The sequence below is a fragment of the Engraulis encrasicolus genome, chromosome 7, assembly GCF_034702125.1.
Source record: "Engraulis encrasicolus isolate BLACKSEA-1 chromosome 7, IST_EnEncr_1.0, whole genome shotgun sequence".
Classification (NCBI taxonomy): Eukaryota; Metazoa; Chordata; class Actinopteri; order Clupeiformes; family Engraulidae; genus Engraulis; species Engraulis encrasicolus.
This window is the reverse complement of record NC_085863.1, coordinates 21,249,770-21,265,546: the sequence shown is the minus strand read 5'-3', so window position 1 is coordinate 21,265,546 and position 15,777 is coordinate 21,249,770. Positions and strand designations below refer to the sequence as shown.

Below are 15,777 nucleotides of genomic sequence, written 5' to 3'. Positions count from 1 at the left end.
GGTTTTCGAAAAAGAACCCTTTGCTCTCATATAGTATATAACAAAATAACAACTAATCAGTAAAAGTTATCTGTTACTTTAAAGTTAATAGGACATGTGTATGACAGTGGGCCACGTAAAAATATTTATAAATAAAGAGCATTTTTGTGTAAAATTACCTGTAACATTGTGTAACATTTCCCTAATGCTATTGTTCCAATCTGAAGGACAGCATGGAAATCCAGGCCGAAATCTTCAAATGAGATTGGGAATCCACAGAGTGGGGAGGAAGGGAAAGACTAACGGAATTACGGAATACGGAATATTATTGGACAAACGGAAGCTTGTAGTTTGTTTACAGATCCACCATGTCCACACCAGATGTGAAACCCAGCTTTATACCAAGCTTTAGATAGTATTTTAAATCGTTAAGATCGACCTCCCCTACCAGAAAATGAATAGATGGTTTCCAGACTATATCTCACTTGTGATACTGTATCATCTGGCAATAGCCAGGCTAGGTGTTTCTGACAGCATGAGCCTTTACTGTCAGTTGCATAAGAGCACCATCTGAAATAGTACTTTATGGCTCCCTTCTCCTATCCTGCACTGTTTGTCAAGCACTGGAGTGACATTTATTCCTCATCAGACACACAGCAATTAATGGTTATCAATAATGGATGGTGTTTTTTATCGCCTGTTTTAACATGGGTAAACACATTATTGGTGGAAACACGGCCCAGAGCAAACATGGCAAACATGCCCCGTGTTGCTGATGTCTGATTGGATCTCTCAGATTGTGTTGGCTCAGATGTTAACTCTGTTTGTCAAAACCCGAATGAACACATCCGTTGGCCTTTCCAAGAATGGCACGTTTCATGTCTGAATGTCCTACCAAACGTGACTTCTTTGCTGTACCAATGATGCTACGTTACCATTTTCCAGATAAACGGTTATTTGCTGCGTTATGATTACAATTTGCTGCGTTAAGATTTCATCAAAATATATAGTTTTTCATTATTTTTAGAACTCTATTCCATCATCTATTTCACACAGTAGATTGTGCAGTGTTCAACAAAGAGTTTATCTACTATCTTCTCCAGAGCGTATTTGGTCCCAGAGTACTCTGTAACTGCTAAATTAACACTGTATGCCCTATCTTTTACTTTGTACTTGTGTTGTTGTTTTTTAGGGCCCGAGCACCGAAGATGCGTACGTAGGACACTATTGTTTTTCTAAGACTTCCTATTCTTCTAATTTTTTCTCACTGTGCTTTCAGCATGCTTGCCTGCACTAATATAGCCCGCTGGGCAGAAGCTGATCTGCACCAGTGCCCGTACATTGTGGTAATCATCCCGGACCTCGATGATATTGACGTCACTCTAGGTACTGTACACTTTGACTTTAAATCCACAGTAAAACATGCATTGTTCATTCAATACTATTCTGAGAATACATACAGTATAGGGTCCCAATCCATTTTACTGTAAAATTCAACTCCTTGAGTCTATACAGTGTTAAATTCAACTCTCCTAGTCTTAATTCAGTGTTCAAAGAGTTGAATAGGTTTCAGAGTGAGGAGTCTGCACACTTAAAATCCCCTTTGTTGTTGTTCTTTTATTGTTTCATGGCTGGATTAAGTTTCGACTCATCAGATTCTCTACAAAGATCCAGCCATGAAACAATAAAAGAACAACAAAATGGATTTTAAGTGTGCGGACTCCTCAGTCTGACAACTACAGTCAGCCTTTGTCCTGCACGTTTTCTTTGGATGTGCTCAATCTTCACCTTCTACCAAAGAGTTGAATAATCAGTAAATCGATTAGGACCACATATTCTCAGAATAGTGTTGAATTAACACTGGATTTTTCTTTCTTTTTACTATGCAGATACGTTATTCATCCCAGTCAGTGTTGACAAATTAGCGACTTTGTCGCTACTTTGTCTTTTTGCTGTCCCTGACGACTAAAAACTTAATCTGGCGACTTTTTGGTGAATCTGGCTACTTTTTAAAACGTGCCTTTTCAGTGACAAAAATCATTGTTTTTCAACATGATTGTAACTCTGTGCCACCGTCAGAGGCATTTCCCATGGTTAAGCAAGTTAGCTCTGATCTCCAAAAAGTAGCTAGCACTACCCATTTGTATTATGAACATAGGCATGTGGGCACATTTTCTACAGATCAGCGTGCTGTGCGTGACGCTGTGACGTCATACGTAATCATCTAGCGACTTCTAGCGACTTTTCAGTGAGCCAATAGTGACTTTGTCTGATTTTCTTTTGGCAACACTGATCCCAGGAGAATTGAAGGGCTTCAGGGTTAGAACGTGCCCTTACCAGACCTTGATGAGACTGAGGTTACAGAGACAGGGCAGGGGTGCCTATAAAAGGGAAAAAAACAAACAGCAATGCTTTTCCGAGGCCCAGCTGCCAGTGTAACCCCAGTCAACTGAAAACCCTTGGGATTAAAAAAAAAAAAATCAGCCAACTTTCTGGGTATACATGGGTTCTCAGTGTTTATCCACACGATGTTATGAGGAGGGGCAAGACACTGGCAGCCAACCACGTGAGCTAATTTTTTGACCGACAGCGGTTTCCAACAATCAGATGTTGAGTTGTGTGCAGCTAGGTTCACGCAGTCAGGTTATAAACAAAATTTAGAACCCATGTATAGGCTTGAGTATAGGCTATGTCAAGTTAAAACTCTAAGTCGTTAAATTCAAAAACATTGTTAACAGTCTACTGTTTTCTATCCTGACTGACTAAGGGCCACTCAGTAGCCATACATTTTTCTTTGTTCCATTTGCAATACCATGTGACCTCCATAAGACATCCAAGGTGTTTCAAGATGGACATTGTAAGGATCATGGTGCAGTCAAGAAAACATGGTTTAGAGTGAAAAAAAATACCAGAATTGAACTGAACTCCATTTCAGATGACATTTTGTCCCACTCGACAAGGTTACCAGTGTTAATTCTACTCTTTGCCCAATGTAACATTTTCAGAGTTAATTCTACTCAATATTGTGTGAATATTAAGTGCTGCAGAGTTGGAATTGCACTGGCCAGCCACCTGCAGAATTTTAACACTGACTTTTGACTCCACTATTGAAGTAATTTGACTCTCCACATTGTTGTAAATACTCTATTGCTACGTTTACATGACGTTTTTAATTCCAAATTAATCATTCAGAATTAAATGGTTCCATCGAGTTTACTTTGATCTTTCATTTAATTCGGAATTGTTAAGTATTTACATGATGTTTTCAAAGCGGAATTAAGCTTTATTCCGAATTAAAGTGAGTAAATGCTGAATTAAAAGTCTCATGTAAACTGGATTTACGGATTTACTCCACAAGGTATTGATACCCTATTTTTTACAGTGTACCTGCATGTGTCTATGTCTCCTGTAGAGAATGCGGAGGACGTGTTGGAAATGATCGAGTGTCTGTTGAGTAACCACACGGATCTGAATGACGAGGAGCTGGTTACCGTGGTGAATAAGCTGGATGCTGTGGTAACCATCTCGCCAGTCACCCCGGCGCTCGGCAAGGTCATTGTGGAGATCCTCTCAGACATACTGCAGACTGACAGCAACTTCCAGCCTGTCACCAACGAGTAAGAAATGGAGGGACACACGCACACACACACACGCACACACGCCCACACACACACACGCACGCACGCCTACACACGCACGCACGCACGCAATCACACACACACACACACACACACACACACACACACACAACTTCCAGCCTGTCACCAACGAGTAAGAGATGGAGACGTGTGCACGCGCGCACAGACACAAACACACACACACACACACACACACACACACACACACACACACACACACACACACACACACACACACACACACACACACACACACACACACACAGACTGTGTTTCAAGTCACTTCCAGCCGATCACCAACAAAGACATGGAGACACACACAGACACACAGACAGACAGACAGACAGACAGACAGACAGACAGACAGACAGACACACACACACACACACACACACACACACACACACACACACACACACACACACACACACACACACACATTGTGTTTCAAGTAACTTCCATCCGATCACCGACAAAGAGATGGACACACTCACACACAAACACACACACACACACACACACACACACACACACACACACACACACACACACACACACACACACACACACACACACACACACATTGTGTTTCAAGTAACTTCCAGCCTGTCACCAACAAGTAAGAGATGGCTGTACTTATCTAAAGTGTGAACATGCCCACACATATACACAGCACCCCAACCCTTAACTTCCTATTGTGTTTGAGCATCGCTCTTCATGTCACTAAAGCCATCTGGACCAGCATCTGCACTTGTATTGTTGAGTTTCTTTGCACAGTCTTCCCTTTTCCTACCAGTCCTTTGGCAAGCCTTTCAAAGTTGCTTTTTTGCCATTTGACTATAGGGTCTGTCCTACCAGTGAAAAGGGGTCTATTGAGGCCCTGCCGAGGCACTCGTCTACCATGCGGCTGACCCGGGTTCGATTCCCGGCCTGGGTCCTTTGCCGAACCCTCCCCGTCTCTCTCCCAATTCGCTTCCTGTCCACCTCTCACACAGTCCTGTCAAATAAAGTTGAAAAAAATCAAAAAAAAGAGAAAAAAAAAGAAAGGGGTCTATTGAGTCTCCTGGTGATGCTGTGCTTATTGTCATTGCCCCTATTACAGCATCTTGCGGATCATGGAATACATTGGAGACCGGCTGTCTGGCTTCGCTGGGGAAAACGTCAGCCTGGTGGCTCCTGGCCTGGCCATCTCCGCGGTGAACGTTGACCCAGACCAGTTTCACAACCTCACCTTCGGGGTGTCCCCTTCCAATGACACCCAGGGCCCAGAGGTGAGTTTGCCTGGTTCACACCAGACCACTATGGACTGGAGAACGCCTCGCCTACTGAATTTCTCACAGTACAGAGGGAGGTGAGCTTTGCGCTTGCCAATGGCTGTTTGGACACAGCAGATATATCGCTACACTGCCCGACAAAGGCAAAGTGCAGCAACAACGCCAATTTTGAAATTGAGAAAAATGCGTTCAAAGCCTTGGTATTAGCTTGGATATTGTAGCTACTGGAAACCAACATAATGTTTTGAAGGGAACAATGTATGTATGTAAGTATGTATGTATGTATGTATGTACAGTGTGTATGCATGTGTGTAAGTATGTATGCATGACCATGGTTTCCCACAAATACAGCCCATGGCCTGGCACATTTGACCCTGCACTTTAGAGATGATAAACACACACACACACACACACACACACACACACACACACACACACACACACACACACACACACACACACACACACACACACACACACACACACACACACATTTCAATGCATGCAATTTGAAGTACTTTTTAAGAACAAGTACGCATTTGACAAATAAAACCGCTTGTATCTTTGTATCCTTGTCTCCTTGTCGTGGGTGCAGGTGTACATCAACCAGGACCCGTTTGGCTGTATGGTGGCCTTCATCTCTCTGCCCCCCTCCCTGCAAGACAGCTTCCCCTCAGGCCTCGGCATCCAGCCTCGCGTCCAGTTCCAGTTCTTTGGCACACCTGCTCTCTTTGAGGTATATACGGTACTCTACTCAGTGGCGCACACAGGGCCGGCGCTAGGCATAAGCAGAGTAAGCAGAGCACTTACAGACTCAACCACTTGCCCCCCAAAATTGGTGTCTCCTAAATTTAGATTGACTAAAGAAGGTATTATTATTATAATTAGGCCTATTATTTTATAATTGGGGGGGGGGGGGCTCCTGACCAGTTATGCTTAGGGTCTTGAAAACCTTAGTAGCGTCCCTGGTGACACAGACAGTTGTGACACAGATCATGACCAAGACATTATCGTTGTTTCACTGTTATTGCTTCATCACTTGAATTTGTTTACTCTTCAGGACGGAAGAAGAGACCAGCCACTAAACACATTTGTGGTATCCGCCAGTGTGACCAATGCCACAGGAGCCATTCAGAACCTAAAGGAGCCAGTGGTAGTCACACTACTCCACCTACAGGACAAAAAGGTGAGTTGCACCATCGACTGCCAAAATCTATAAAAACCTTAGGCATGTATACAGTACATACAGTGTATAGTATAGGTACACAGACTATAAGTATAAACATACTGTTACACTAATCTAGTGGATATGGAACATTATTTGCAATACTTTCCCTTTCTGTAGCCAGAGGATGAAGTGCTGTGTGTGTTTTGGAATTTCAACATGAAGAATGAGAATGGTGAGTTTGTGTGAGTCTCAGTTTGTTTTGAATATACTGTACATGAGGGCTTGACATTAACTTTTTTGCTTACCGACCACTGTGGTTAGTGGATTTCTCGAGTTACTAGACATTCAGCTATTCTACTAGCCAATAATTTGATATTGTTTTTTTTCTTTGCCATGACACTGTACATCTAACCTCAGAGGAGGAGGTGCTGAAGCAAGAAGACGAGTGCACTTCTACATGGAAATAAATAAAACGAATACAACCGAGTAACTGAGCTTTTTCTTGAACTGAACAGTAAATACAAAGAAATGATACACAAGGGATAAAGTGCAGAAAATAGGCTATGCTGATATGTCATATCATAGAATAAGCGACCTGCCAAATTGGCTAGTGACACTGAAATCATTACTAGCCACAGACATGTTTTACCAGCATTTGGCTGGCTAGTTGGCTAGTGCCAGTGTCAAGCCCTGCTGTACATGCATGTGTGCATAGGCTATAGTGTATGCCTGAATTAACTCTGAGGAGTTCTGATTTCTGACTTCTATTTATGTATACTGCAAGTTGCTGTAAGTGTAATGTGTTTGTCTGGTCTGATGTGTTTTCAAGGTGGGATGGGGAGCTGGGACCCTACAGGGTGCAACGTAAGCCAAACCGCCAAGGATTACACCACGTGCCTCTGCAATCATCTCACGCACTTTGGAGTCCTGCTGGTACTCATACAATATTATTTTCATACACATACAACCAATTAAAATTGTATACACTACAGTACGTCATCTACTAATTAATTGCATTATCGTGTGTAGCCTCATAATGCTCATGTACCACCAGTGGAATGCTGTAATAGTCGTTGAGAAGACGTAACAACTTCAGTACTACACTACTACACTGACATTACCCACTGCCTTTAGTAAGACATTACAACTAGGTCATTGCCATTCTGGCAACAGCAAATGTATGCTAGGGCAATTTCCGAACTTTCTTTCTTTTTAAAAAAAAAAAGATATATACAGTAGCCTACAATTGCAAATTGAACGCAACCATTCATAAAAGACAAATAATGTCATTATTACTTCATGCTTTGAGATGCATTTAAATGTTGTGAATCGTTGTTTCCCAACTCTAGGACTTGTCCAGGACTCCTTTGGATGAACACAATGAGCGGATCCTGACCATCATCTCATTTGCGGGATGTGGAATCTCATCAGTGTTCCTGGGAGTTACCGTGCTGACGTACACCGCTTTTGAGTAAGGACCAGATCTCATAGTGGTGTTAAAGGGTTCTAGAAATCCATGTTATTTTTTTCTATAAAGCATTTTGTCCATTACATTCATTCACCTTCCTACAGCTGAAAAACTGTGATTGTGTTTATTCGTAACTGAAAACGTTGAATAAAGACAAACTTCTGGACTTAAAACAAAGTTAGTTCACTTAAGTCGTTAAGCAAAAATGGCTCTATGAAGAATACTAATCTACACAATAATACATATTGAAAACCGTTAGAAGTTTATGCCAAACTGTGGCGTATTGACACAAAAGATTTGGTTAAAATCTGTCCATTTGTTCAAAAGTTATCAAAGAAATAAAAATCGATGACTGACAACAGATGGATGGACACACACATACATATACACATACCATACAGACAGAATCCTGGAGAACAGTCGGCCTATTTCACAACTGAGACAGAGGCATACAAATAATAATAATAAAAAAAGATCTGAATAATACGTAGGTCTATCCTGTATGGGATGTATGTGTATTCCATCCAGAGACTCCGTAGAGACTGCCCGTCCAAGACCCTGCTGAACCCGGAGCACACTATGCCTTTGTCCCAGCCGAGGCAGAGGCATATAAATTATCTTTTTTTTAAATTGAATAATAACCTGAATGTATTTCCAACAAGAAGCTTCACAGAGACTACCCTTCTAAGATATGAACCTAATAATCTGAAAAATAATGTGTATGCACTCTCACAAGAATCTCTGCAGAGATTACCCTTCCAAGATCTTGCTGAACCTAATAATCTGAAAAGTAACCTGGATGTATTCCCAAAAGGAAGCTGCGCCGGGACTACCCATCCAAAATCCTGCTGAACCTGGCGTTGGCTCTGGAGGGGCTGAACTTGGTCTTCCTGCTCAACTCCTGGCTGTCCTCGTTCGGGCTGCCCGTCCTCTGCCAGGCCGTGGCCGTCACCATGCACTACTTCCTGCTGGCCTCCTTCACCTGGATGGCCCTGGAGGCCGTCAACATGTACTTCGCACTGGTCAAGGTGCAATATAGCACAATGGCAGTACTCAATACAGCGCACCTGTGCAACATATCTTATTGGACAATACAGTGAAATACAGTACTCAATACAGTGCAATATTGGACACTGCAATACAATTCAGTACAATAAAGTACTCACTACAGTCTATACTACAATATGGTAGTTTTCAAAACAGTGTAGTATAGCTGAACAATATTGTGATCAACAGTGCACAGTGTACAGTGCAACACAGTACTCAACACAGTATTCAATAAGGTGCAATATGGTTTTTTGGACAATGTAGTACAATACAGTATTCAATACAGTGCAACATATCTCGTTGTAAAACACAGTACAATACAGTATTCAATTTTGATGCAATAAACTGTACACTGTGCAATACAGTAATTCAAAACAGAACAATATATCTTATTGGACAATATAGTGCAACAATTTTCTATCTTCAATTGTGAATGTGTATAGTCGTGTAAATTGTGCATGTGGATAGTGAAAATAAAATACGTTCTCTTCTATTCTATTCTATTCTGTTCTGTTCTGTTCTAGGTCTTCAATGTCTACGTGCCCTCATATATCCTCAAGTTCTGCGCTCTGGGCTGGGGTGAGTGCCCTGAAGAATCAAATGAAATCTGAAATGAAACTATGCAATGTAATTTAGATTCAAGGTCATATTTCAAGTCTCAATCTCTGTGGTTTTGTTTCAGTTGAATTTCACAAAGTATATGTGTACTGTAAGTACAGTGAAATATAATGTAATGCCAATACATACAGTATTGTAATATAGTATTTATCAATAGTCCATTATTCATGAAGTACAGAAATGGTTGTTGGGACCCAGATGATCTCTGTAATGATGATGTGTTTGTGTGTTTTTTTTTTAAATTTAGGAATTCCTCTTGTAATCTGTGGCCTGGTGCTTGTTGTGAAAAGAGACGCCTATGGCACTGATGCCTACGGTTCATCACTCGATCCATCCGATGACATGTTGTAAGAGCCTTGCTGCTACAATACACTGTGTTACACAATGGCCTCGTTTACATGAGACTTTTAATTCAGAACGAACTCAATTTAATTCAGAATAAACCTTCATTCCGCTTTGAAAACATCATGTAAACACTTTAACTATTTAATCCGGAATTATTAATTCGGAATTAAAAACAAAATGTAAAATGTAAAAACAAAATGTAAGTTCAGATCTACTGTTGACAGCTCTTTAAAATTGTAGGACCTCGACTTGAAGATTTAATGAATGTTCAACATCCTGGTTTGTCTTCACCATGCTTTGCTCCAATTATTGCAGTGTTATTTTAGTCATCAGTTGTCTGCAAAAGTGTGTCATTTGTCATTTTCAGTTGCCATATGGGACTTTCTAGGTGTTCAATCGATGTGAGCAGTCAGACTGTAGCCCTGTCATGCAGATGGATTAGCCAGCGATCCTATTCACTATTTGCTGAAATCGTTAAACAACAGCATTCCTATGATATTACTGAGAGTCACTCTTAATTAAGTAACATATTGAAGCATGATGATAATTACCATTTTGGTGACAATAAGGTTATAGCAGAGGCTCTGAATGAAAGGGATAAGACAGAACATTTGTGCATGTGTCTTGGTCAGCTGCTGGGTGCAGGACCACGTGACCTTCTACGTGTCGGTGGTGGGCTACATCCTGCTGGTGTTGCTGAGCAACTCGGCCGTCTTCCTGGTGGTGCTGGTGCGCATCATTACATTACATTACATTACATTACATTTAGCATAATCACATTATATTACCTTACACTTCGCATCATTACATTACTTTATATTACATTGCATTCAGCATAATTACATTATATTACCTTACACTTCGCATCATTACATTACATTAATTTACATTACATTGAATTTAGCATCTTTACATTACATTACATTACATTTAACATAACATTACATTACATTATACTTAGCATCATTACATTACATTACATTAATTTACATTACATTACATTACATTACTTTACATTACATTACACTACACTACATTACTCCTTATCCAGAGCGACTTGCAATTATTTTAAGAAGGCCTACAAGGTATTGGCTACAGTCCCTGGAGCAGTGTGTGGTTAGGTGCCTTGCTCAAGGGCAAATATATGACCACTAGATGTCATGTTCAGCCTTTTAGCATGGCCTAATCCTGGGCATCGACCTGACTTGAGGCATTTGTTCTAATAGAAAGGAGTGGTCAGCGTCTGGTATTCATACCTACAGGATGGCTCAAGTGCACTTCAGTCATGGACTGAAATAGGGAGTGGAAGGGTGCAATTCGAACCTGCAACCCTCTGATCTCAAAACCTTGCCCACCATTAGGCCAGAGCTACCCCCAAAATCATACAAAACTTGCGGAGTAAAACACTACATGGATAAATATTGAGCTACACACATCATATGTGGTTAATGAATGTGAAGTTATGACCCTAAATGGTAAAGGCTAGCATCTTATACAAGTGATTGGCAAAATATAGCTTACATACTAACTAACTTTCTGACATGACGGTGATATCACTCATTAAGTGACAATAACAAATGATTCTAACACACGTATAGTACACATAATGAACAGCATTTAACAAAAACATTCAAATAACATCTTGTTTCTGGTACTGTACCGCCAGGTGCAGCTGCGCAATATGCGTTTCAACCGGCCGGCGGGCACAGGGGCGCGCAGCAGCAGTGGAGAGATCCTGAGGGACCTGCGGGGCGTGGCCAGCCTCACCTTCCTACTGGGCCTCACCTGGGCCGTGGCCCTCTTCGCCTGGGAGCCCATCCGGGTGCCTCTGCTCTACACGTTCGCCATACTCAACTCTCTACAAGGTGAGGATACGATAGATAGATAGATAGATAGATAGATAGATAGATAGATAGATAGATAGATTCTATCTATTAGATACCTCTGCAAGGGTGTCCCTCCCTTTCCTAAACACTCTGCAAGGTGAGTGTGAAGGAGTGACCATCACTGGAGTTGCTGATTTACAGTATTAAATTACATTATATTTCACTTAGCTGACGCTTTCGTTTTATTCAAAGCGACTTACAGTTATTATTTGTCAGTTTTTTTGGTTACAGTCTCTGGAGCGATGTGGGGTTAGGTGCCTTGCTCAAGGACACTTCAGCCATGGATGGAGATGTAGAGAGATATCAGGGGGTATTCGAACCTGCACCCTCCACATTGAATGGCACATTTACTTTTGGTTCATCTGTCTTTTAGTTAATAAAAAAACTATATTTTTCAGGATTTTTCTTGTTTGTATTCTACTGCCTGATGAAGGAGAATGTGCGCAAACAGTGGAGAATACATCTTTGCTTTGGCCGCTTCCGTCTTCAAGATTACTCAGGTATTATCCTTAAAGGAGAATTCCGGCCAGTTTGGATTAATATCCCATCTTGGGTGGACCGAGGGAAAGGGATGAAAGGCAAAACCGCGAGAAATGTTCATGCCTGCTGCGCAAAGTTGTTCAATTGCGATGTTTTCGGTTAAAACCTGGCCCTTCGGGCACGTATTTGACCTGTTTTAAAGCTCCTAGCGTGCATTAAAACCCTTTTGAACGCTTTGGCCGTGGTGTGTGGGTCCATACAAGTCGATCTAGTGGTTCACATTTCCATTAGGTAGCATAGGTACGATACAACAGGAGTTTTCAAAAGTGGCGCACCTACCTCTTTCAGCTTCCGCCTTCCAACTACGTCCGCAAAATGGTTCGCCAAAGTGATACTTCATAGTAATCCATTTTATTTTTGTCCACCAAAGACGAGCCACAAGAAACATATTCACACGTTTTCATGTCCTGAGTTGTTATTGTCTCGCAGATTCACTTCTCTGTCACTGAACGCAGTTTAGTGACGTCACGGTGTCACATGACTCCTGGAAGGAACGCCATTCGCTCATCCAGTTATTATACAGAAGCGAGAAAGAGAGGCGCTGTCGTAATATACTGTTTGATATTTTGAGATGGATCCTCCGTTGGGGTAGTTCAATTGAAGAGTTTGGTGGCCATGGTTATCTTTTTCGAACCAGAATATTTGTTACAGATAAAGAATTATTCCTTCCAGGAGTCATGTGACACCATGACGTCACTAAACTGCGTTCAGTGACAGAGAAGTGAATCTGCGAGACAATAACAACTCAGGACATGAAAACGTGTGAATATGTTTCTTGTGGCTCGTCTTTGGTGGACAAAAATAAAATGGATTACTATGAAGTATCACTTTGGCGAACCATTTTGCGGACGTAGTTGGAAGGCGGAAGCTGAAAGAGGTAGGTGCGCCACTTTTGAAAACTCCTGTTGTATCGTACCTATGCTACCTAATGGAAATGTGAACCACTAGATCGACTTGTATGGACCCACACATCACGGCCAAAGTGTTCAAAAGGGTTTTAATGCACGCTAGGAGCTTTAAAACAGGTCAAATACGTGCCCGAAGGGCCAGGTTTTAACCGAAAACAGCGCAATTGAACAACTTTGCGCAGCAGGCATGAAAATTTCTCGCGGTTTTGCCTTTCATCCCTTTCCCTCGGTCCACCCAAGATGGGATATTAATCCAAACTGGCCGGAATTCTCCTTTAAGAGCCTCGCATTTACAGTTGTAGAAATAACCAATTACAGACGATAACAAAGGGATAGGGTTCACTTAGCGTTCCATGTATTTTGCTTATCAATCAGAATGGAGCCAAACTGCGCCACCCGTGCCAACTAAGCCCAAACCAAGCCAGACAGTGAAGTACCCCTCTGTGGAATCCGTCCGATCCAACAAGTCGAGTACTACGGAGAGCACGTCCGCCTCATCAGACTCCAGCCAGCGGGAGGTGTCCATCAAGAGGCCCAATCTGGGTAAGCCAGACAGAGGTGAAGTGGTGAAATCAATGGTGGCAGGCAAACAATCACGACTGCAACTGTCTTTGAGAACTTGGTCTGGCTAACTTACATTGTCAATCCATTTCTCCAAGGGAGATACAGGGCATCTCTAACTCATGTTTATGAAATGCCTCCATATGCCACTGGTTAAAACTATCAAACGGACCACCCTTTCTTCTTAACTTTCTAAGATAACTGGTGTATCATTGCTGCCCCAACAAGTCATTGGAAATGCAGAAAATCCATTGGTCCCCTATCAAAATTGAATTGGAAATGATCTAGAACAGGGGTGTCCAACTGGTTTTGGTCCAGGGGCCACATACACACAATTACATGGGCCGAACCAGTAACATAATTGCAAAAAATATCACAAATTTCTGCTTCATAACAGAATCGCATTGAAGTCAATCATCTCAAGGTGGATGACAGTGGGTATGTAATGTCAGAAACATTGACTGTAAATGACGAGCAAAAACAATTGAAAACCTGTAATGGGCAGGAGAGACTTTGTAATGGGAGACAGGAGACATTTGACATTCTTAGTTTTGTTTGCTCTACAAGTCTGGGGCCGGATAGAACCATCTGCCAGGCCGCAACCAGCTCCCGGGGCTTCTGTTGGACACCCCTGATCTAGATAGTGTATCTGGCCAGGCTAATATGAGAAGCGAAACTTCGCACAGTATCACAGTAGCCTATGGGTAGGTGTAGGTAGTAGTGTAGTACGATGGTAGTAAAATCTTTTCAGTGACTATCACACCGTTCCACTGGCAGATCGGCGTGCATTATAGGGCTACCTCAGTTGACTTGCGTGCAACACCCACTATATCCCTGTGGGTAAGGAAAGCGGAACCAGCAGAGGAACTAGAGGGGTGTCGTCTCTATTTTTCGATGATAGCCTTAACCCAGTGGAAACCCGATGATGATAAGCAGCTATGAGGACATTCCAACCCTCAGAAGTTAAAAGCTCTCTGCACTGTGCAGTCTTAATTCTCATTACGTGTTGAACAAAACTTATAAGAGGAGGTGTCCCAGGACTTTTGAAAGAACATACTATATTCTAAAGTAGCTTTAGCTATGGGGTATTGTGCTAAATGTTTTGTAACCACAATGCTGCTGATTTAGGAAATGTCACTGTAAAGCCGAGAAAAGAATGTAGCTGATGTCAGTGAGAGAGAAGTTGTGTACTTGAACAGTCTGATATTGTCACTCAATTTATGTCAAAACTCATTGACGTGTAACATTTACACAATTCAAGTAGCTGAACTTGTGTGAAAATGTAATAGCATGTATGAAAAACCTAGCATGAGCCTCATCTAAGAATATCCCAGGCCAGATACTTCATTCAAGTGTCCATTTGTATATTTGGAACATGTAGCATTTTGAGTCTGTGGGGAAAAGATTATTTTGTTCCTGTCTTACAGGACTCCTCTGTCTGAATGGATTATCCCTGCCCCACGCACAACCTGTCCACAAAAACACTCCTCTTCCCCAGGAACAGGGATATGATGTTGCTCCTTGGCTAGCCAAGATGGCTCCCACCTCCTCAGACAAAATGAACTAAACATGTCCACATTGAAAAGATCTTTACTTTTACTTTTGTTGTATTGTTGTCAATGTGTCAATTATCATCTGTGAAGATTCTCATTCATCCAGAATGTTAATTATAGCTGTCAATAAAATGTATTCATCAAGTATGTAAATCATGTGTTCATCAGACTTAATAAATAAAATGTACAAGTCAACAAAAAAACATAGTACATTTGAATAAAGTTCAGGCTAGTTCTATTAAGCCCTTTTTCACTTCCAAGTTTTCAGAGACTAGTGTTTCATTAAGTTACTAGACAATCTTTGTTTTCTCTCCCCTATGTTGGGATATTCCCATGATGAGTCAAAGATGTTTTCCAAACAATTATGTATCATAGAAGTGTAAAACTGAAACTGTATCATAGAAATATAAAACTCAAACTGAGTTCAGTGGTGTAGTCTACGTAGAACGCAGGTATACACAGTATACCCACTTCAAAATTTCAGGAATTTCAGTATACCCACTTAAAATTGATTGATCCATTATTTAGAATAGCACAAATATATACAGTATACCCACTTCAAAAAATGCTCAAATATACAGTATACCCACCACAAACAAGTAGACTACACCACTGACTGAGTTCATGGGTTGCCTGACAGGTTGGTGGATCTAGGCCATGTGCATCTAGTTGTGCAGTTCCATCTCTTACATGTCCCTCTTACATACTGAAAAGGGGCAGCCCCCAACATGCAGACGGCAACTTAACTCTCTCTGTGTAGATAACAATCAGTTTACTTCATATTCAAGGTAC

The 15,777-nt window shown here is 41.5% G+C and overlaps 1 protein-coding gene across 1 annotated transcript in view; it reads left to right on the top strand.

Annotated features, from left to right (window-relative positions):
* The window catches only part of LOC134451750 (adhesion G-protein coupled receptor G2), a 30,931-nt gene extending 15,723 nt beyond the window's left edge, over positions 1-15,208 (top strand). The window contains exons 7-22 of the mRNA XM_063202150.1: positions 1,259-1,365; positions 3,392-3,596; positions 4,720-4,888; positions 5,487-5,627; positions 5,952-6,077; positions 6,237-6,291; positions 6,889-6,992; positions 7,409-7,530; positions 8,342-8,555; positions 9,099-9,153; positions 9,440-9,539; positions 10,170-10,266; positions 11,204-11,402; positions 11,822-11,923; positions 13,247-13,414; positions 14,860-15,208. Coding sequence (XP_063058220.1) covers positions 1,259-1,365; positions 3,392-3,596; positions 4,720-4,888; positions 5,487-5,627; positions 5,952-6,077; positions 6,237-6,291; positions 6,889-6,992; positions 7,409-7,530; positions 8,342-8,555; positions 9,099-9,153; positions 9,440-9,539; positions 10,170-10,266; positions 11,204-11,402; positions 11,822-11,923; positions 13,247-13,414; positions 14,860-14,999 — 2,104 coding nt within the window. The 3' untranslated portion in view covers positions 15,000-15,208. The remainder of the gene's footprint in view (positions 1-1,258; positions 1,366-3,391; positions 3,597-4,719; positions 4,889-5,486; positions 5,628-5,951; positions 6,078-6,236; positions 6,292-6,888; positions 6,993-7,408; positions 7,531-8,341; positions 8,556-9,098; positions 9,154-9,439; positions 9,540-10,169; positions 10,267-11,203; positions 11,403-11,821; positions 11,924-13,246; positions 13,415-14,859) is intronic.
* The last annotated feature ends 569 nt before the right edge of the window (positions 15,209-15,777 follow it).